This window comes from Carassius gibelio, chromosome B16, assembly GCF_023724105.1.
Source record: "Carassius gibelio isolate Cgi1373 ecotype wild population from Czech Republic chromosome B16, carGib1.2-hapl.c, whole genome shotgun sequence".
In the NCBI taxonomy this organism is placed as follows: Eukaryota; Metazoa; Chordata; class Actinopteri; order Cypriniformes; family Cyprinidae; genus Carassius; species Carassius gibelio.
In genome coordinates this window covers 26,654,227-26,677,915 of record NC_068411.1, presented here as the reverse complement: position 1 = coordinate 26,677,915, position 23,689 = coordinate 26,654,227, and the positions used below count along the sequence as shown (strand labels likewise).

The window sequence follows — 23,689 nt, the reverse complement described above, 5'->3', positions numbered from 1 at the left end:
CTAAACCAAACCCTAATCCTAACCCTAGCCATATAGTAAGTACATAACTAACCCTGAATTAATACTACTTAGTACTTAAAGGAGTAGTTCATCCAAAAATGAAAATGATGTCATTAATGACTCAACCTGATGCCGTTCCAAACCCGTAAGACCTCCGTTCATCTTCAGAACACAGTTTAAGATATTTTAGATTTAGTCCGAGAGCTTTCTGTCCCTCCATTGAAAATGTATGTGCGGTATACTGTCCATGTCCAGAAAGGTAAGAAAAACATCATCAAAGTAGTCCAAGTGTACGGAGCCCTGCACATGACATGCAGGAAAAAATAGTAGGATAAATCATGTGCACAATTTACTAATTCATTCCCTCAATGTACTAAACCGTGCACTCGATTACTATTGCGTTCCCTAGATTTATAAATTGTGCGCACAATTTATTAATTCGTTCCCTCGATTTACTAAATCATGTACACGATTTAGCAAATCGGGGAACACAATAGTAATCGTGTGCACGTTTTAGTATACATTGAGGGAACAAATTAGTAAATCATGTGCACAATTTATTAATTTTTTCTTGCATGTCATGTGACATCAGAGGGTCGGTTAGAATTTGTTGAAGCATCGAAAATACATTTTAGTCCAAAAATAACAAAAATAATGAGTTTATTCAGAATCGTCTTCCCTTCCGGGTCTGTTGTGAGCGCGTTCACAACACTACAGCAGCGTGTGTGTGTTTTTTTGAGAAATGGTCAAGCAGTTGATTGGCTGAATCAAGCTATTGGTTGCTGTGATGACAGTCTAGCTGCTGATTTGTTTGCCATGTAAAGGGTCCAGTTGCTGATTGGTTAGCGTGACATGAGTCTAGCAGTTGATTGATTGCCATCATTGCAGTCAAACTTGTTTCTGAGGAATGCTGTGTAACTGCAGTCCCTGGTTCTCCCAGCAATGGCTGAACAACCTCTGAGGTCAATTGAGCAGAGAAGTTAAAATAGCACAGCGTTAATAACCCTGATGGGAAGATCTGACTCAGGCTTCTCGTGAGTGATCACATTCAAACTAATAGACCTTAAACTCAGATCAGCGGGGAGTAGGTTTTTCGGTTGAGGTTTAATGCATCAGTTGAGGGACTGTTACACATTGGTGAAATGATTCATTCTCTGAGATTCTTCTAAGGCCAGACTGAGTCATTTGCATTTGTCTTGTGAATATTCATGAGTTTCTGTGCAGTTTGGACAGCATAATCATCTGTTAGATGGTGCTGTCATCTCAGAGAGGGAAAGCAGTACTTTTGTCTTTGAGGCAATCATACACTTGAACAGAAGCACATTATCCACCTGCGTGAAAGCCAAGCGCTCCACCTGTATGCTGTGCCTCGGGAGAAGTCTGTGATTTCAACAACAAACTGTAGGGCATGGTGATATATTGCAAAAAAAAATGCCTTTATATTATTCAGCTTTATAGTGATATTCAATATGTTTCTCAAAATGTATGTATTTGCATTAAAATGAATACAAATGTAGATTTTTTTTTCCCTCTCAGTCAGAGGAACTAAATTTCTGACAAACAGCTATTGCAAATAAATTCTTGTTAAAAGATAATCAAGGCATGTTTTCACAAAATGAACATTAAACGTTTTTATTCATTTAAAGTTAGATGCACCCCTAACTGTTTTTTTAGCATTCATTTAGCATAGCATTCAAACATTGACATCAACTATTAGGGAATATTTTATTATTTAAGTATTAAATAAGTACATTTTTCACATTGGTCATATGAAATTTTTGTACAAATTCAGATTTTCTTGTTTTCACTGGTGCACAATATTACATTTGGAAATCATGATGGATAATATAACATTTAGTATAGTTTCCAGGTTTTTAGTATAGTTTTTTTTTTTCTAAACACTTCAAGGCATGTAAAATGAGTTGAAGACTTCCTTGAACATTTGTGAGTGATAAACCAAACTAATCACTGAATCATTTGTTTGAAGAGATACATTAAAATGAATCCGTCTCCTTTTTCTCCAGTTTTCCCAAGACCCTATTAAAATATCTCTATCATAGCGCTCTCATACTCAGCAGGGAGCTGCACTGGGATTGTAGAAAGCAATTTACCATCCCGAAAAATCCCACACAAGTGAAATGGAAGGAAATGAATGTCTCAGGCATTGAACGTCATACATCCATTCGCTGGTCTTTTATCTCTTCATCCAGAATCTCTATGATTCCTTCCTCTGCACCACATTTTGTGTCATAAATAACATTTCACTTTATCGTTTATCACAAATCCAGCTGTCGTATGGGAGACGGTCTGTCTGGCGTAATCTGATTGTATTTAGTGCTCGTTCATTACAGCAGCAGAGCTTCACTGCTTTCTCTATTAGCTGCATCTGCCCAGCCGGAGTGAGGTTTTGCTCTATTTGTGTCTGTCTAATTGGGCCTGTAAACTGTGAAGCTCAGGGTAATGTGCAGATGTTCATCCTTGTGTTGATGTGCTGCTGTGTGTGGGGTCTGGACACATTCAGTGTGGAGATGGCAGTTGTGCTTTAGTAATGAGATCTGTCTTGACTGAAGGAAAAGGATTATGGTTCTCATTTGGGCCAGAACCCGTTTCCATACAGCATGTCACTACATTTTCAGGTCCTGATTTATTTTTCATCTACACTACAGTATCTCTTCTTAAACATTTATTTTAATAAAATATAATAAAATTTATGAAACAATATATATGTTGTAATATATATATATATATTAGCCTGTACAAAATTGCAGAGATAATTTTTGCTAAATAAAAATTTAAATAAATAAAATAAAAATTTATTATTAAAAAATAAGTAAAAATGTAAATATTCTTTAATAAGTCTTTAATGCTCTGCTCATAAAGGCTGCATTTATTTGATCAAAAATACAGTAAAAAACAGTACAAATAAAAAAAAAAATTAAATAATGGTATATATATTCCAATTTACTAAATAATATACTTTAAAATTTCATTTATTCCTGTTATACAAAAATGAATTTTCATCAGTCATTACAGTCTTCAGCGTCACATGATCCTTCAGAAATTCTAATTTCTGATTTATCATCAATTTTGGAAACTTTTTATATCTGTGATACTTTTTCATGATTCTTTGATGAATAAAACGTTTAAAAGAACAGCATTTATTCCAAATAGAAATCTATTCTAATCTTGTTCTGTACTGTAACACATCCTTGTTGAATGAATGAAAGTATTCATTTCTGTCTCGACATAAAAGAACGAAAATTTTAAAAACATTTTAAATATGCAACAGCAAAAACTGCATAAATTCACAGGGCCCAGGACAATCCTAAAAGGCCCTTGACAAAAGCAGAAGATGCTGCTGCTTGGGTCTTGAGTGTTTGTATGTCTTTGCACGTCTCTTACATCACCGAGGGTGGAACTGCTCTTACAATTCGATTTAAGCCTTATGTTACAGTTCCTAATGAAGTTACGAGCAGATTGAGAAAGGAACTCCATTTAATTTACTCATCAAAGGCAATTTTTCTTGCATGGCACTGCTTGAGTTTTCATTTTAGACCCTGGTTGATCGTATTCAATAATTAGGTATGTATAAAATGCTGCTGGCTGCAGTGATGATACATGTGTGTACATCTAGAAAAATCCTGCCTCGTTCTGGTTTGGAACATTTGATGAATCACTATAAATATCTAATGGAGAACAAATGAACTAATTCTGTGTGCTGCTTATTATTTCCCCAGACTCACTTCCATTCTGGAAATTGAAATAGAAGGCGGCATGAATACTGTGCTCACTGAGAGGTAGGGAGGAAAGCCCTGCTTTAATCTCCCTCAGCTAATAACGCTTATTTTATTTCTCTTCTATTTAATGAGAATAGTGGATCGTTCATAGGGCCGAACAAATTAAACTGTTCTTTAATTACAACCGAGCTTGTGGAGAACCTCAAATCAATACTATGTTAGTGTATCTGTGTTGGACCCAGCACAAGAAGGATTTGAAAGGCGCTTCACTTATCATTTAAGAAATAATTTAATGACCTGCAGCGGTTTTTACACTTCCATGCAATTACAGCACAACAAGGACTGTCCTTTAGCTTCTGTGTACAGAAGTTCATCTACAAATATAAAGCATCACCAGACCCATATACTTGTATTTTCAGTGGAATCAAATACTATTTTCCATATAATGTTCATACTAGTGACCAAAAGGACTGAAAAAAAAAACTATGAAAGTATAGCCCATATGATTTGAGCGCTGTATTCTGAAGGCAGCTTTTGCAAGGAAAACCTAAACAGATATTTAGGTTCTTATTCATGCAATAATGTTCTAAATTTCTCTTTTAAAAATTCCACAAAAAAAAAAAAAAAAAAAAAACATATTGGAATGACATGAGGGTATGAGGAAATAATGACTAATGAATAATGAATGAATAATGAATATTTATTATGGACAGTAGAGTTGTTGAAGTAAAACTATTAAAAATTCATTCTGTAATTTTACTAGAAGTAATAGTACTAACTGATAGTAAAATAAATAAAAATAAAAATCCATTAAAGCTATATAGAAATATTTTTCAAAACGAATAAAAAATGGCACATTACAAAAACTGAAAAATATAAAAATAAAAGCCATTTAAAATAATAATGAGTACTATAATACTGCTAAAATGACACTGATGTGGTGGATTACTCTATAGTTCCTGCACTAAAATGACCAATAAGAGAAATGAAAAAATACCAGAGGAGGAAGAAGCTGACCTCAATAGTTTCATCCATCCATCAGACGCACCTTCATTGTGCTCAGTTTTCTTCTAAACGCAGCTGTTTTAACCAGACGTCTGGACTTTCAGGGTTCTGTGAGAACTTTCATTTGTTTTCACAACAAAGGGAAGTCTTGTCAGCAGTTGAATTCATGCATGTCATATTTGTTGCCAACTCAGCTGGCCCGAAGGTGGCACAGATATATTATGGCTGACCAGCAGAGGGAGTTTCACTTCTTTTTTGGGGATTTTGGGATCTGTGTAAATTTGGTCTGAGAGGCCCATTTCATTTGTCACCCCTTGGGATGTAATTAACTTGATGAATTAAAAAGACACTGAACAATCTTTGCAATTAGCAGTGGCTGTCATATCGTCAGATGAGCTGTAAAGATGTCATTGGGGAGGTGGAGATCCTCTGATCGCTTTCCCTGCAAGCTGCTTTCATCAAGTTAAACTAGAATTGAGACTCTGCATAATTACAGCATATTTGCCTAATTTACCCCCTCTGAATTCAAGGTTTGCTGTTATTTATGCGATCTTGTGATAGCAGTGTTTGCTGGTGTGTTTTGTTTGTGTAACCACAATTTAAAAATCATATAGCCCTAGCTTACTGTGATTTTCTGTGTCAGAGCTATTTTATGATTGTGTCAGTGTATAAAAAGTAATGTAAGTGTAAAAAAAGTATGTGTTTATTTATTTTAAATGATTATTATAATATTTAGGCCTATAATCTTCCCTTGCGGTATTAAAAACTGTATTAGCCTATGTTGTTTTAAACCCTACGCGTTTACGAACTCAAAACAAGGCAGTAAATATGATTGGGCATAATCTTCAAAACATTAATTTGGTGTTAACTTCAAACACTGAGTTGTATGCACATAAATTATAACTTTTAGCGCCTTCAGTCGTTTTCACTACGTGGCTACCGATGCGACGCGACGCGTCTGTCGCGCGTTTAATCCTGACGTCGCATGCAGTTGACAAATCACAGTCTTTGTTTCCGTCAGCATTGCATCACTTGCAGTGTTTTTCGCGTCGCGTCACGTTGCGTGCGTGCGTGCGTGCGTAAATCATGTAGCGCAACGAACGGCAAAAAGTTGAGCGGCTTGCTGTCAGTTTCAGTTCCTGCTTCTGCTCGCGTGTTTCAGTCTCCTCTGGGCAAGTAACTCGGTGTTATTGCGTCGTTTTTATTGCTTTTAAATGTTCATGCTTTGGGGAAGATCTGAATATGGATTATATTCAGTCGTTCAGAGACGCGATTGCTGGTAAAATCTGGCCTGTAACCGTGAGAGAAGTTCAGTTTAAAGACTACTCTGATGCAGAAACGCCTCTGGAGAACGCGCATGAAACACACACTGCAGGTATTAGTTTTGTGTTCCTCTCAGAAGTTTTACAAACAGGTTGAAAAGTTACAGTTGTGCGCGCCTGTTAATACTGACAGTGCAACATGACTGCAGCACTACAGTGAGTTATTATTAAGAGAGTTTTTACGTGTCCACTGCCCTCCTCTGCATTTGTATTTGCATTGCATTTGACTGTTGACCTTTTGTGAGGGAGAGTTAAGAGTTCATATCCTGGCTTTACCTGCACGTAAACGCATTTGGTATTGTAAACTTTTTTGCTGCGTTGTAGCTCTAGTTTTGTTTGCTTAAAGTGCTGACACATTCATGATTCCTTATTCATTATATATTTTTTAAAGTGTATATATATATATGGGTCATTATACGAAAACGTGCCATTTTGTGTCCCTCAGGAAAAAAAAGCTCTGTAAATCTTAATAAAACATAAAAGAAATAGAATATTTTATATTTTAGTTTCCATAATGTCTCATAATATAAGAATAAATTATTTTCTGTTTCTTTGGTTTTTAAAAGATTTTAATCACATTGTTGTACAAAGCATCTTGAAGAAATGTTGAAAATGGCCTGTCCCTCAGTAAGATTTTTCTACTTCTACTTGCTATCGAGGCCAAAAAAGTCAAACTATCATAAAAAAACATATACTTGTATAAAGCCTTAAGTGTCAGTTCATTAGTCATAAATGGATTTCATTCTTAACGTGTCAAATAAAATAAAAAAACACACAATTTAGTCGGGTCCCTAGGTTCTCGTCAACCCTGTTACTTTTTATAAAAACACCTCTTTAAAGATAATGGACTGTTCCAAAAGTTGCATCAGTTCCAGGAAGTGACATTATTTGACTTTCATGAAGTTGATGGTAGAAGACAAGTAAGTGTTCTCTTCTTTTTAATGAATTTTCTTTGAGGTTATGTAATGTCTGAAAGACAGGGACACGCTCATTGTGTCAGCCCTGTTACCAGAAAAGCATATGTTAAAAAGTTTTTTGTACATATTTAAAAATTTACATATATGATAATATTTAAGCCTCTCATTAAGGCACGTAATGTAGTGTCATTACCTATACCTCATGGCTAGTAATGGCCGGCAATAACCTTTTTCGTCAACCCTGTTACCGTCAACCCTGTTACCGTCAACCCTGTAACCATTCCAGGGTAAGAGGGTTTTCCCAAGTACGCTTTTGTGTGTCTTACCCATGTTGTATACACAAGAAGGGTTAAATCAAGGGCAACTGGACTAGGTACGTCCATATTTGAAGCTATTGCCTCTCATCCAAGGGGTTTCTTCATTTCTAAATGACTGATGGGGAGTGCCAGGCATTTAACCTCTGTGGGGTTGTCACCCCTGAGCCAACCCTTCTTGGATAACTATGACCTGGATGACTGAGAATTTTAACAGACATACTTTTCTTACAAATAGTATACATAATATACATGTTTTTACAGTTTTTATCCCTAAAAATCATGTTTTTTTATTTATTCTACTGATAGATAGGCTAAAATATGTTGAGGTTACTGATCTATACTGATACACACAAGTGCATTGGGTTTTATAAATGTGCTTTATAAATCAAAAGTCATTATTTTTTTTATTATGAGAAGTCAATAAATTAACAAGCTTTTCAGTTTGCATTTGGGATACTCTCCATACATGCACTCCATCCAAATAGTTTGAAAAAGTTTTCTTGTCAAAAAATAAATCAAGCTTGTGTGACTTGTATGATTATTTGATGGCGTGTGAACTACTTACATTTACAGTATGCTACACAATCATAAATAATCAGGGCTGGGGTGTAACGAAATACATGTAACAGCGTTACGTATGTAAAATACAAAATATGAGTAACTGTATTTCGTTAAAATTACATTTTAAATAAGGGGTAATCAGATTACAGTAACATCTGAAAACTATTTTAGATTACCAGTGATTACTTTTATTTTGATGTAATTTATTAATTTAATATTTAAGTTTGGGGATTTCAAACAATACCGCGACTGATTTTTTCCCGTTACAAGCACATAACGACACAAACATTCTCCTAGAAATCACACTATGCATTCAGTCAACAGATCCATACGAAGCATGCATAAAATAAAGGTTTATGAAGTCAAACAATAGCTTTATGTGGTTTACAGATGAACTTCTTTATTCATTCGAAATGTTCAGTATCATCTTTGGCTCGGTAATGCAAGTTCACGATCCAATTCTTGAACAGATGATTCTTATTCGTGAATCTTTTAAAATAATAATTTCCTTTATTTATTTATTTAATGAAACCAGTGTGGAAACCAATGCTTCACTAACGGGATAGATCTGGGTCAGGGTATATTCTGGCAAATCGTTTACCAATCAAGTTTCTCAATTGGCAAAGCAAACTGTGGTACACGCCACTACCAACACAGAATGGGTAAATCTGTGTTTTCTCAGCACAATATCATAGAAAGTATGAGGTTTGAGAAGTAGAAGGCGGGGCAACAGTTAAAACATTTTAAAGTTAAAGTTCATGCAAACAGATAAGTTTCGGTTTTTCATCATTTTTATGCTAAAATATCTCAATAGAGCCGTCTACATAATATGCTGATTAGTCATGTTGAATTAAAGGTTTATGAATGTCCAATTAAGACTCCATTACAACCATAATTGTAACTCAAACAAGCAGTATAATCAATACGGTAGCTGTTGTCAACCCTGTAACTGATGTGTCAACCCTGTTACTTGTATAATATTCTAATATAACTTAAAAAATGTAAATAAAAATGTAATCAATTAATTGTAAATGTTTAGTAAGAGAGGCTAATAATCCACTCAAAATTGAATTGAGGTGTTTAATTTTTGTTTCCATACATTTTTCTTAAAACAGAAGATGCTGGGAGAGTGTAATTTGGAAATGAACGTATTCATCCCCTTAAAAAAATAAAACTTTCAATATTCTCAATTCACAAACACTCTTAATGTAACAAGGGGGAGTATATCTTCCACAGTATATCAGATTTGTTCTATACATGTATTTAAAACCTTTTCAAAAAGTAATTAATATGTTGGTAACAGGGTTGACCAAAAACACACATTTAAATTAGTTAAATGAAAAAAATGAAAAAAAATAAGATAGCCTGAGATGGCACGGCACATTTTCCTGAGAGGTAAGGATCTACTTAATCCAAAAAGGGGCTTAAAGATTTTCAAAACAGAAATTTGAAAATCAAACATTAAAAGTGGGAAATGGCACGTTTTCGTATAATGACCCATATATATATATATATATATATATATATATATGTATATATTAAAAGTGCATAAATGTCTCTAATATATATTTGTCTTGGTTTTGATCATAAATAGGCTATATATTTTATATTAACTTTATATTTAATAAACTGTAGATGTTTGCAGTTGCTTCACTTGGTTGTGAAGTGTGACACACAACTTTTTATTTTTTTTAAATTACAGATATTCTATGTGGCCAGTCTTCATTCACTTGTATTAATAATTTAAATAATTAATGTGATTCAAAGTTGGTATAGCAATTCTCACTATAAACTAGTTGCTTATTAGCATGCATATTACTAGCATATTGACTTTTCATTAGTATAAAGCACATTATTCTGCAGCATGACCATATTTTAGATCGTAGAATCCTATTCTTTGGCTAAACCTTACTAACTCTTAATAAGTGGCAAATTAGGATTTTATTAAGGCAGAAGTTGTAGTTAATGGTTAGTTAATAATGAGAATTTGTCTGTAAACTAAAGTGTGACCAAAAAAGAAAATATTTAGCATAACATGGATGTTAAAAATTCATGCAGATTTAGAATAATGTAAATAATGAGGAAATATTTTTCAATTCATGTTCACTGATTTAAAAAAAAATCACAAACCAACTGATAAAGCAAAGGAATTCTATTGGTCAAACTCTGTAGGAACCCTTCATACTGTATTGGCACTGATAGATGATGTCTGAAGTGCAGTTTTGTGAAGAAGCCCCAAGTGCTCTTGCATGGACAGCAGACTCTGTGTTATGTACTCCTGTGGGCTTGTGTGTCAGGTAAAATGCAAGGACTAATTAGGCCAGAGGGCGGCCGGGAGGCATGATGATATGTGCTGTATGATGATAGACGTGTCATCCAGTAGCGACTTTGCCCTCCTGTTTATTTTGCAGTAGATATATAAGTAGATCTACAGTGGTTTGTGTTTTACATTTTTAAAATGTAATTATTTTCCTGTGATGGCAAAGCTGAATTTTCAGTAGTCAGTTCTTATTCGTGGAATAAATAATAACTGAATTTTCAATAGCAAGTTTTAATTCATCTAATGTGTCCTTTCTGAATAAATGTATTAATGTTCTTTTGAAAAAATCCCACCGACCTCAAACTGTGTATAGTATATTAATAAACCTTGACATACTGTAAGATTTTTTTTGGTCATACAGCCCAGTTGTAGGCCAGAGAAGAGTAAAATGCAAGGATTTGACTGTGTTGTGAAATTGCCAAAGTACAGGAAATAGCACTGCACCGTCAGTTCACCACAACCTTCAGTTAGATTCATAAAAGGGTAACTGCAGCAGACAATATTGCTGTCCTTACCATTTAACACTTATCAAAGCGGTGCAATGCTGATAGCACCATGTAAGCTCATTTGCATAAATGGATTAAAAAACACCGAGATAAAAACCAATGGAGCTCATCCTTGTGTAACGTGTAACTGACTGTAGGAAATCACATTCCTGCATTGCAATATGAAGCATTGCTTAAACACATTGGGGATTGATGGGTGTTTCAATTTAGCATTTTTTACATTTAAAGCAAATCATTTTCATTCATATTTGTAGTCATTATAATCATGATAAACATGATCAGATATTTTCATTAATTAGTCACTATAATATTATATCAGCCCGGTGCTCAGTGTTGGAATTTCAGAAGTCATTCTATTTGTAAATGTGCATGCTCTCTCAAAACAATGAAATAATAGCACAGCGTTTTCTGAAGCGCCTCTGGCCCCTCATTACCAGAGTGGAACGGTCTAAAGAATGAGTGGGCCGCACTGATGCCGTGCTGGAAGCGCAGGGAGTCCATTAGCATACATCTGCACTGGCTTTAGACGGACGTGGGAGGCACAAGACGCGTCCTGCTTTTTTCTAGATCACCCCCAAAGATGAATGGGGTGTGTGGGTGTTTTCATTACTGAGTTAAGACTAATTCCTCGGCACATTAGCCAGTACTGTGCTGTGACAACCCAAGAGGTCATGTGTGAATGCCAAAACAGGTAGAACTGAAGCTAGCGTGGCATGGCGTGCTGATTTTATCTGTAAATCTACCTGTCCTAGGACACTATTCTAGTTTTTTTATGTTTATGTAGTTTTTATTCATTTTTGTTTGTTTCAGTGACACTTATTTTTGTACATCAAGTTAAACATAATAAAAAAATAAGTGTTATATTGACCACGAACTGAAATAAGTTAACTTTTTTTAATGCTTTTACTTTATTTCAGATAAAGTTTATTTTTATAAAGTCTATTTAAGTTCAAAATAGCTCAAACTTAGCCTGTGAGCATCATTTTATCAGCACTGGACACATAGACATGTATAAAGAAGATGAAATGCATATTTTGCATATTAAATGTTCAATAAATGAATCTCATTTGATAACTTTCTGTTTTGTTTGGAACTTGGATGCAAGCCAAAAGGCAAATGACACATTAGCATTGACGACATCACCTTTGAACTTCATTGATTGTTCGAAAGCGTTGTGGCCCCAGCGGTGTTTATTTTGCACTTGTCTAGACTAAATGCTAAAGTAGCAGGAAGGGTTGACACTCAACGGATCAAACTTTGCCCTCTGTTCAATAACCTTTTAAATTCAGTCTAAGCATCCATGCCTGGTGTGCGTCAAAGACGAGGGAGCGGTTTACCTGCAGCACAGCGGCTGATCTTTCAGCTCCAGCCTGCGCTCTGGGGCTTTTTTTTTTTCCCTGACCTGCATTATTTGTCCTGCTTTCCCAATGGAGTATATGGATTTAGCACTAAAGCTGCCACATGCAGTGAGATGAAGAATAGTTAAAGCGTCTCTGCTGAAGGGAAGTGTTAAGCTAGATGTCACATCTCATCCCAATGTACCCTTTACTCATGCCAATAAATTTGAAGACGACTCGTTTTTTTACCTGTCATTTTTTAGAAAGTGTCTTAGAAATCATGCAGCATATCTCCCACATGAAAATCTGGAACACAAGGCATATGTTCCAAATAGCATACTATCATACTACTATTTTTGTAGTATACTTATAACACACACGCACACACACACACACACACACATATATAGTACTTATATTATTTATGTGCTTTATATATGTGCTATTTAGCCGCATATTAGCAAGCTTTATATTCCAAGCTTATATTGTTGTGTTCTCATTCATTTTCTTTTTAAAGGAACGAAAATGAGCCTTTTGGTTATTTTGAGTGAATTTACATTTATTTTAATGTTGATTCATGTACATTGTCCTTTTTATATAAATAATAAATTATATAAATATATATAAAAAAAATTATAGATTTTTCTTATATGATGTGCATAGAACCTGTAAATGAATCGCTGAATATTTTTGCACTGGCCTTGTTTAAATGAATCATCTGATCTCAATGCCACTAGCTAAATTGAAGCTGCAGCTGCAGTTTATTATTGCATGCTGTTTTACATATTTTGTTTTAACACTACTGGCACTAAACAAAGCCTTTGCCTTTTTCCTCATATTTTTTTAGTTATATTCTTTGACCGAATACTTTAATAATTAATGATTCGTTTTTAATCAGCAAAAACAGTTCAATTCATTATTCATCCTTCCTACCAAACTCCAATATCTTCAGCGGTTCTCAGACACTCACATTAAGAGCAAAGTTGAACTCACGACAGCAGTGTAGACCAGGCAGACTTTAGCCACTGCTTTATTTGATTTGCAAACTAAATAGTGCTCACTAAAGCAATAACCGAGTGGATGGAGGGATCTTGCTGCGATTAGTCACCCTGGAGTGAGTGCTAATGAGAGGCTCTGGTGCGGGTGACACACGCCAAGTCACTGACAGGATCGGGGTTTGATTAATTGACCTGGGGTGGGTGTTAATGAGGGAAAGGAACAGGCCGTGTGGAGTTCAGCATCTCCCCTGACACAGAATTCAAACTGCAGTACTAGCAAACACTCACACACACACCAGCTACTGTGACAGTCTGGGCCGTGACAACTGCTGGGGACTTTGAGCTTTTCGGTTCAGTGAGCAACTTTGCCACGTTACTTCTCCCTTTGCTAAAGGGGTCATGTGATGAAATGGGAATCATTGTAAATCTGATGTACCATGTGGACAACATTAACTAAGCAATAACAGCTTGTTCAGAAATCATCTTGGTTATGATGTCAGATCTAACAGTAACATATGACTGGCTACATTTGGTCATTCCACATATATTTGCAGCTCTGTTTTAAGTGAGAAGTCATGACAAAAAAAAAGTTTTTAGGCGTTTTTTTTTTTTTTTTTTTTTGAATAAACTATGGAAAATTCTATCTGAAAGTATTCAAGATTTTTTTTCCCTTAAAAAAATAATAATGATGGTTTGATATGGATCTTTATATAATAATTTTTATTTTTAAATAAATATTTTGTTTATACATTCATAAATAAAAAATGGCTATAGAAATTAATAATTTTCTAAGCTGGTTTCAAAATGAATTTGGTTTTAAAATAATGCTACAGTCTGAATGTAGCAGTCTCAGTTATTATAGAAGTCTTAAAGGGACAGTAGCCCTTGTAAATGTTAAGTTTCAGAGAGGGGATGGAATATGGTCATGAAAATCTGAATTGTGACTTTTTCTAGTGCAAAAAAAAAGGCTAAACTGATAACAATCTCAAAGAGAAAAATAAAACAACATTTTCTTAATATATCACCAGAAAAATATGAGTGAAATTTAGTAAAGAGAGTGATGAAGTGGGAAGTGGGTGTGCCAACTTCCCCTCCCAGTAATGACAAAGTGTGATTGCACGCAATTCTTTTCCTGTTTCATATCTGAAACAGATATAATCATAAGAATTAGTCAGAAATCAGATTACACGAATCATGTGATTATATTACATAATGTGTGTTTAAATGTAAAAAACATGATGCACTATGGAAGCATATGGGTAGCAATATTCAATTTGGGATGTAATATGCAAAATGACAATGCAATATGTAAAATAAGAAAGCATTTCTGTATTTACATTTACATTTTCCAATACATTTATGCAACCTTCGGTGCAAAATGAAATTGAAAATTAAATTACATAATTTTCATTTGCCATTTCATACACACAAATTATGTGCCCAGCTACATCTGATTCAAATATTATGCTAATTAACAGTGAGCGGTGTTTTCAGACATTACAGTGCTTCACTCGCACTGACTCTTATTCTGCCTGAAAGAATGAAAAGACCGAGCTGAAGGATGGAGTGATTCGACCAATCAGATGAAAGCAGCATTTCAGCTCCGCCCACAAGTGCGAATTAAATATTGAAGCCATAAACCGAAATGATCAAAATGTACATGGACCAACTGTCTTGTCCATGTTCTCTCACTTGAATCCTCTTCTTGAGATTTGAATCACACGGTGATTGACATGGCGGGAGGGGGCGGACACGTGATCGGCTCAGAATTCATTTTCAATGTGAACATTGAATTTTGCTACATTCATTGCAGGACATTGAATGAGAATGCAATCATAAGTGTCTTGACTGTGAGTGTTAATGCATTTAAGAAAAATAGCATTTAAATGATAATTTTGCCACAGTTTTTGCTTGAACATGTTAGACATATGTAATAATATCTATAATAGATTTTCATTTTAATTTAGCAATTTATAAAGCGTTAAAATTAGTATTAATTTTACACATTAAAACTGGTGTATGAAATGGAAAATGAAAATTATGTAATTTAATTTTCATTTTGCAACAAACGTTGCACAAATGTATTGCAAAATGTAAATGTAAATACAGAAATGCATTGTCATTTTACATATTGCATTGTCATTTTGCATATTACATCCCAAATTGAATATTGCTACCCATATGCTTCCATAATGCACTGCCACTGTTATGCGCACTCTTATCAGTAATATGTTGCTAATACATGAGGTTCGTAAGGCGTCTCAGCTTTAAGTGTCAGAACTTAAATAAGCATGCATTTTACAGTCAGAATAGCATGTTATATAGTTCATACTAGGACAGTGTGACTGTTTGTTACACTATCACTGCAAACATCATGCTTCTCGAATCTGTTGCTGGATGTCGAACACGGCTTCACTTCAAGAGAGCGTGTCAAGTATCTCAGCATTATATAAGTTGAGTCATCCTCTGCAGCGAATGCTGTCACACAATTGCCTTTATATATTTACAGTATGTTGCTTTGTTTGAAAGATCAGTAAATATGCCTTGTTTAGTACAGGTCTGTGTTAATGTATGAGGAATATCAATCAAAAATAATAATATTGTTATTGCCCATCCTCATGTTCTTGCAAAGAGCAGTTTTTTCTCCTTTTGTGACAACATTCATTTAGAATGATGTGAGGCTCTTTTTGGGTGAACTGTCCCTTTAAGACTAAGCTTGGAATAGTGAATCAGATTGTTTGTTCATTGTTGTTAAAATGAAGCAGAGCTTTGCACGGCAAATAACAAAGTCTCCACACAGCCATAGTCTTCTCATTCCAGCACTCTCTGTGTGTGTGTGTGTGTGTGTGTGTGTGTACCACCTGCTTATTATGATGGGGCACTTGTTTCCAGCACCATTCTGAGCAGTAAATGAGAGCGGTCTAAGAATAACATCCGCCGGGTCTTTGCAGCTGCCACTAACACAAGGCTGGTTGTTTTCTCTGTCACGCTGAAGTTAGTCGCATGCATTCTGCATCCTTGTGTGACAACAACACTCAAATAAGAAACGCACAACAAATACATAAAAATACATTTTCTTCAACTTTGATTGCAGTGTCAGGTTTGTAATGTCTATCCCCTCCATGACTCTTCAACTTTGCTTTGTTATTCAACATGCACTGTTTGAGATACCTTGCAGATGTGAATGATAGCTCAAATCATGCAGCTTGAAAATGTGAGAGAAGCTGAAGACATTTAACAGAATTTCACCTATCAAAAGTTTAAGTTTATTTATTTATTTAAATCTCTTATTCTCACTAAGGCTGCAGTTTTGGTCTGAAATGCAGTAAAAACATGAATATTGTGAAATATTATTACAATTTGCAATACCTGTTTTCTATTATAACATATTTTAAAAAGTAAGTTATTCATTGGATGCAAAGCTGAATTTTTTGCATCATTACTTCAGTCTTTGGTGTCATGATCCTTCAGAAATCCTTCTAATATAATCTAATATGCCGATTTTCTCCTCAAGAAACATTTCTTATTATTATCGATGTTGAAAACAGTTACGCTGCTTTTTTAAAACTGTATATATTTTATATTTATTGTATTTTTTTATTAGAAAGTTCAAATGCCTTTATACATAAATGCAGCTTTTATTTGAGATAGAAATTCTTTTTAACGATGTAAATGTTTCTTTACTCTCACTTTTTGTCATATTGTCATCTTAATGTGTCCTTTATTAGAAATACTCATAAAAAAAGTAAAATCTCTTGTAAAATAATATATTCATTTGTGTATTTTTGTTTAAATATTGTGATGCTTAAAATGTTATTATATATTATTATATATAATGTATTATAAAGATATATAAAGGACATATACCATTAGCATAAAACCAGCTTTGTTTTTGAGAGCTTTTACTTACTTAAAATCAAAAGTCTGATGTATACGTGTTTTTGTTTTTTATTTAGTGAATGTGCATGCACAATTAGTGTTACATTTGAAGACAAACTAGGTTAAATGTTACAAATGTATCTGGGTCAAGAATAATATTATTTTCTTGGCCACTGAATGGAAAAAGAGAACAGCGTGTGGCCTTGTCCCATATTTCCCACCTGTGTTATGTGACCACTGAACGCTAGTTCTCATTAGCAGAGACTTTTATATTTAGAGCACAAAACGCTAGATAATCAGTGAGCCACAGTACAATGCTGTGTTCCAAAACACAGTGAGCTGTTTATGTAGAAAGCAGTGCAGCTCACTGGACTTATGAACAGACTCAGTATGTCATGAGTACTGAGAACAAATGCATATTTATTCAAGAGATTTGTCATATTTTGTTGATGGAGAGACACCAAATCCATGGTCTCTGGAACATTCTCTGTGTGGCCAGTGTCCATCCAGAGCCACAGAGACCATGGATTTGGTGTCTCTCAGACACACATTGGGCTCTTTGCTTAGATTCGATGTGGCAGCTCTTATCTCAGTGTGTGAAAAGCCTGGTTCAGACGATATACACACACATGTGAGGGTTCAATTCTAGACAATTTCTCCTTTTTTCATGGAACTTATCTCTGCTGTGTGTGTTTGCTCACTGTGTTTTTCTCTCTGACTCATTCCTCTGTCACTGCTGTTGTACTGGAGCACACAGACATTAGCATATTATTGCGATCTATTATTGGGGTCTTGTAAAATATGAATTATATTAATTATAGACCATTAGTAGATTCTCTATTTAGTCAGAGTCATTTAAAAAATATTTTTTTTTTAGATTAAATAAACATCAATTAGTTTTTAATGTTTTTATACAGAACATCAGTTTTGACATTTCTGTGAAATAATTTTTTTTCTCTGCCAAAAAAAAAAAATGTTATAACGACCTCAAAGGGGGCGCTCGCGAGCATCCTTTGAACGCTAAAGGCAAATGGGTCTTGTGGACTTAACAGAAGCATGCATGCGGCGGCCATTGTAAGTCCGTAAGACCTCAAGTGCACAAGAAGTGATCTATTTGGGACAGGGCCTGAATGGCTCTCTTTATGAATGTGCTTGAATCATTGATTCACCTGATTAGTTGAAAACGCAGATTCATTCAGAAACTAAACACCGCTGTGTTGATCACAGACACACAACGATTCCGCTGTGGCTTTATAGATTTTTTTTTTTTTTTGGCAAAACTTAGCAAAAACACAATATTAAGTTTAAAATATAACAGTATTTACTGAACTGTTGTATAAAATCACATTTGCACTCGATATATTCTGTACAAACAGCACTAATGTGATTGCTCTCGCTGCCTGTGTGATATCCCTTATCATGTAAATGAGACAAAAACTCATACAGGAGCATTTTTGCCCCAATCTTGAATTTTAGAGCATAACCGCATTTATGGAGTTATCCTGCATCATATTTGTCAACAGTCAGCTGTATGAAATGTAAGATGAAGTACAGGTCTGGGGGCAGGGCCAGTGCATTAACTGCAGTAAAATATTTTAATTGCGTTCTTTTTCATAACTAATGAATTAGTTTAACATGTTAAACTCTCAATCTCAAGCAGCTTGAAAGATGCTCAAGACATGAAATAAATGTATACACACAGTACACACATATAAATGAGTCTGTGTGTGTATAGTGTGAGTACAGACGTATATTAAAAGGAAGTAATATGTTCAAAATGCTTCAGTAAACTTTTTATTTTACTTTATTTTATTAAACCTTTAGTTACGTTCTGCCCGGACTTCCTGTTTCATTTCAAAACATGTCAATACAGGAAGGAAAACTGCAGAATTCTTTTCAGTTCTCATCAAATTCCAAATATCTGAACCTAATTACAAGCAATAATAACCATACTGTTTACTAAATAAGAAAGAAATTATGTTTATGTCTCTGAATGTGGGAATCGCACTTCGTCCTTGGAATGAGTGCAGATCTGCTTTGTAAATGTCACAACAATGTGTTTTAGAGTAATAAAACTCGATTTCGGAGGCGCTCTATATGAGACGTCTTATTCAGAGACATGTACTGTAAATACAGAGAGATCAGCCACTGTCACTGTTGGTCAGGTTACGCTCTCAAACAGAGGCATGAAGGTGCTGGATAAAAGATCAGCGTTCGTATCAGTGCGTGCGCTGGCCTGGTTTCTTTCGCTGCCGTCTCTTTGGTGTGAGCACAGAAATAGCAGAACGACTATGACTCATGGCTGCACAGCCGAGCATCTCTATGTCACACTGTCACAAGTGCAGAACCTATTAGATTCTGGAGTTAATGTTAATGTGAAGACGGACGGACCACATGAAGCAAAGTGATCATGTGGGGGAATTGCTAACATTGCTCTCATAATCCTGAACATACACACACACACCCATAAGACTATATGCTTACACATTAGTTATGATGCTGGATATACATTTTGGTTTGATGATTGCAAACTGCATTTGAATGATCTGATATTGATCTTTTAGTTTAAATCTATGCCTTTTCACTTTTACTATTGGGTTAGTAATATATGTAAATGTATTTCCACTAAAATCTTAAGTAACACAACTGTTTTCAACATTGATATTAATAAGAAATGTTTCTTGAGCACCAAATCATCAAATGAGAAGGATTTTAAGGAGTTATGGTGCTGAAAATTCAGCTTTGCATCAAGTGAATAAAAAATAAAAGGCCTATTTTTAAAGGGGTCATATGACGTTGCTAAAAAGAACATTATTTTGTGTATATGGTGTAATGCAATGTGTTTACGCATTTAAAAGGGTTAAAAAAACACATTATTTTCCAAGTACTGTACATTATTGTTTCTCCTCTATGCCCCACCTTTCTGAAATTTTTACAAAGATCTAATTTTTGAAAAGCGAGGTGTACTCTGATTGGCCAGCTATCCAGTGCATTGTGATTGGCCAAATTTCTCAACCATGTGACGGAAATGTTACGCCCCTTATGATACTGTGATGCCTTGTCCCCCAGCATGAGACAAAAACATTAAAACCCATTATAAACGAGGCATTTGTTGCGTCCAGTGGGGACATAATAACTAATTATAATGACTTTTGCATATCGCGAACGTAAACATGAAATCATTTGTCTCCCTTTGTGATCAGAGAAACGACAAAAAACAAGCTCTATTTTACACTGCTCAAAACTCGTGTTTGAATCATCAGTGGCAAATCCTTTAAATATTGCATTGTAGGTTCAGCAAACAGTCCTCCGTTAAATGTGTTGCACACACACAAATATTAAGTTTAAGCTGTTCTGGAACAGTGTTGTAAATAAAACTTAACCACTGATTTCTAGTTGTACCCTCTTTTGGAAGGGTACAACTAGACAAAGTAAAACAAAGTAGCTTCGCTTTCACAACAAAACACACAGCGTCTCCACAACATGGCAGCGGCAGCAACAATACTACAGTGAGAATCAAAGTTACTTCTTTCTTTGCGTAAATATTTGGGCGGTGTTACGCAAGTCTTCCCAAACAGTAATGGTAGACATGTGGGGGGGGGGGTTTAAACGAGGCTTTTCAGGATGGTGTGCACAAGTCTTAACTTTTTTAAAGAATATCTCTTTGGGTTTGAGACTTTAGTCTTTAAAACTTTAGGGATCTTATCCATTCACAAACAGCTTGTAACACTCCAAAGAGGGAAAAAAACCTTGAAATCGCCCCCTTTAAGTGTAAAATATTTTACAATATTTCTATTTTCACTGATAAAATAAATGCAGCATTAGTGAGTAAAGAGTCCTCTCTAAAACATAAAAAATTACAAACCCCAACTTTTGAGCAGTAGTAACCATTTCATGCTTGATTAACATATGTAATATGGTCCATATAGTACATATAGTAATTTCCTGAACGTATCTAATAGTTCTCACAACAGTTTTGTTCCTCTTATAGTTATGGGCATCAAAATGCACCAAAGTGTGCAAACCCAGTTTAATTGATGTCAGTACTGAATTGGAAAATCAGTGCCAATACATAACATAGCCCTAATAGCTTTACATAAGCCAGGCATTGAAATCAGTTTCAAAGATACACAGAATCACAGCACAACACAAATATGATACTGTCAGGTGGCAGCACTACGTCTCTCACTGTCTCTCGCTTTCAGAGGTCAGGGTGGTCTCTGTCTGTTAAGGCGTTTGCAGCAGCAGGAGGCATTGCAAGGTGAAGACACATCAGCTGTCATTGTGCTGAGCGGGAGAGAAAGAGAGGGAGACAGTGGGGAAAGGAGGGAGGTAGACAGGGAGGGTAAGAGAGAGAGAGAGAGAGCGAGAGAGAGAAGCTGCGTTCTCTGGCTCGTTCACACTCGCAGTTGACGGATGAGCCGTCGGTCGAGGCTGAGAGCTCGGCAGCTTGTGTCAAGCTGAGGGGAGAGCAGAACATGAACATAATGAGAACCTTCCCTCGCTTGCTTTCAGATACCGGCCAGAAGAAGACACCGGAGAAGAAGGATGGAAGGCGGATGTCGTTCCAGAGACCGAAGGGCACCATCGAGTATTCTGTAAGTGGGAAGATCAATCCCTTTGCTTATTATTTCTGTGCATGTGCTGTGTGTTTGTAGGCTTGTGTCTTGCAGATCTGATCCCGGTGCTGTTTACTATGAGGACTTTTAGACATGTGTTCTGTGAGAGTTTGCACGAAGGCTCTATGTGTATCCACAGGGATGAATTGAGAGCAAGTGTATTTCCATCAGCGTTTAGGATGGAGAGACGCTGCACAAAGCAGTGAATGTTTACATCAGCCTGTTTATTTTCACCGGTCTGCATGCAAATGTTTTTATCAGCATGCATTCCAGCAGAGTTTTGCTGAATGACCTTCCTCTCTGCGTTTACATTTCTATTGATTTGGCGAGCGTGTGTGCCGAGCGAGAGAGAGAGAGAGAGAGCTTCGATTGTCTGTCTTAACAGCTTGTTATGTTCTTGAAATGACCCTCAAATTCCAGCTGCGGGCAACGCTTCTCAGCTCTCTCCCTAGTAACAGAGGAGCATGTGGGTTGAGAGGAGATCTGGAGTTCTGCCTGGAAGTGGAAAGAGACAGAGGAGAGGAAACTGCTGGCAGCTAGAACTGTTATTTAGCCTGAAGACTAGAATCATACCGCTTTTCCACCAAAAACGGTGCCGGTGCTGATGCCGGAGCCAGCGCTCAGTCAGAGAATCTGGTGAAGTCTCTCAGAAACAGCCCATGTTTAAACTGACCTGGACACCGTGTTGTTTACAAATCTTACGGGTTTGTTAACGTTAAAAGTAGAGATGTGCAATGCCCACTAGTCAGGACTACCTGAATGAATACTCGATTTGACTAATCAATGATTTTAAATACATTTTTTTAAAAAGCACAGCATGTTGTCATTATGCAATTGAAAGCACTGTTTCTAAAAATATTAAAACTAAATATGTTTATAAGTTAATCTTCATATTCGATTAGTTAGTATTTGGGTGCACAGTAGACTAGTCAAGCATGGTGATCCATCCCTAATCTAAAGTCATTTCATTAGGAATCTTTTTTTATATCACAGGTTTCTTTTGTCTATATAGTTTGATTAAAAATAGCAATATCGTCTAATGTTATTCATATATATTTTCATGTATTTTTAAATGTCATTTATTCTTGTAATGGAAAAGCTATATTTTCAGCATCATTACTCTAGTCTTCAGTGTCACATGATCCTTCAACATTTCTTATTATTATTATCATTATTCACTATTATGAAAACTGTTTTGTTGTTTAACATTTTTGTGGAAACCAATTCGTTTTCCAGATTGTTTGCTAAATGGAATGTTCAGAATATTTGTATCATTTAATTGAAATACAAATCTATTTTAAATGTACTTGTTTTTTGTTCAGTTCAGTTCATTCTTGCTGAATAAAAGAACTAATTACTTATTAATCTTACTGACCCTAAATGTTGTTGAACGTTGATATATATAAAGTATTAACTAATTTAATTCACCACTTTTATGAGAAATTTAAATGTAAAGCGAGCAAACTGTCAATTTGCTAATGGAAAGCATTGCTGCTAAAAAAAATAATAATATAAATTAAGAATATAAACGTATTTAAAGAAAAGTAGTAGACTTCTAGTAGACTAATCAGCTATTGTGAAAAATTTAAATTGTGTCATTTTGATTTGATCATTTAATTCTGCATTGTTTTGATATCATGAGTTCCTCTACTCATTGTTTACATTTATAACAAATACAATTTCAGAGCAGTTTATCGTTTCATACAGTTGTAAGACTAACTGGACAGGCACCAGCACACTATCGGTGGAAAAGGGGCATCAGATCTGGTTCAGAACCGGCATCGGGTAGCTGTGGGATTGGATGCTGGTGTAGTTGATGTGCTCTGTTCATCAGAGTCAGCATTGTTGCTGCTGCTTCTGCTGTCACGGTTCTGTTTCCAGACGCTTCTGCTCTCCCCTCGGATCTGATCAGGTGTCTGACACCCATCTCCCCCAACACACGCTGAAGATCCGTCTCTGTCGGCCGAAGGTGATTGACAGGGCCTTTGTTTTCCTCCGCAGAGCGTGAAAAGTGTGCAAGACGACAGCAGGGCATTTGTCACAGGGCATAAACAGTGTCATGAGGCTGTTTGTGGCAGTTGTTGATGAGGGGTGTGTGGGGTTTAACATGAGAGAGATGGTCTTCCAGTTTGCCTTGCAGTCTTCCACATTAAACCACACAACACCACAAC

The 23,689-nt window shown here is 35.6% G+C and overlaps 1 protein-coding gene across 4 annotated transcripts in view; it reads left to right on the top strand.

The window, feature by feature from the left end:
• Positions 1 to 23,689, top strand: part of LOC127974705 (oxidation resistance protein 1) — a 129,719-nt gene that overhangs the window by 69,641 nt on the left and 36,389 nt on the right. For 3 of the 4 annotated variants that reach the window (XM_052578164.1, XM_052578165.1, XM_052578163.1), the window contains one exon: positions 21,415 to 21,497. In XM_052578164.1, the coding sequence (XP_052434124.1) occupies positions 21,415 to 21,497 (83 nt within the window). Of the gene's footprint in view, positions 1 to 5,835; positions 6,118 to 21,414; positions 21,498 to 23,689 lie in introns of those variants that run through there. The other variant, XM_052578166.1, reaches the window with a different exon arrangement.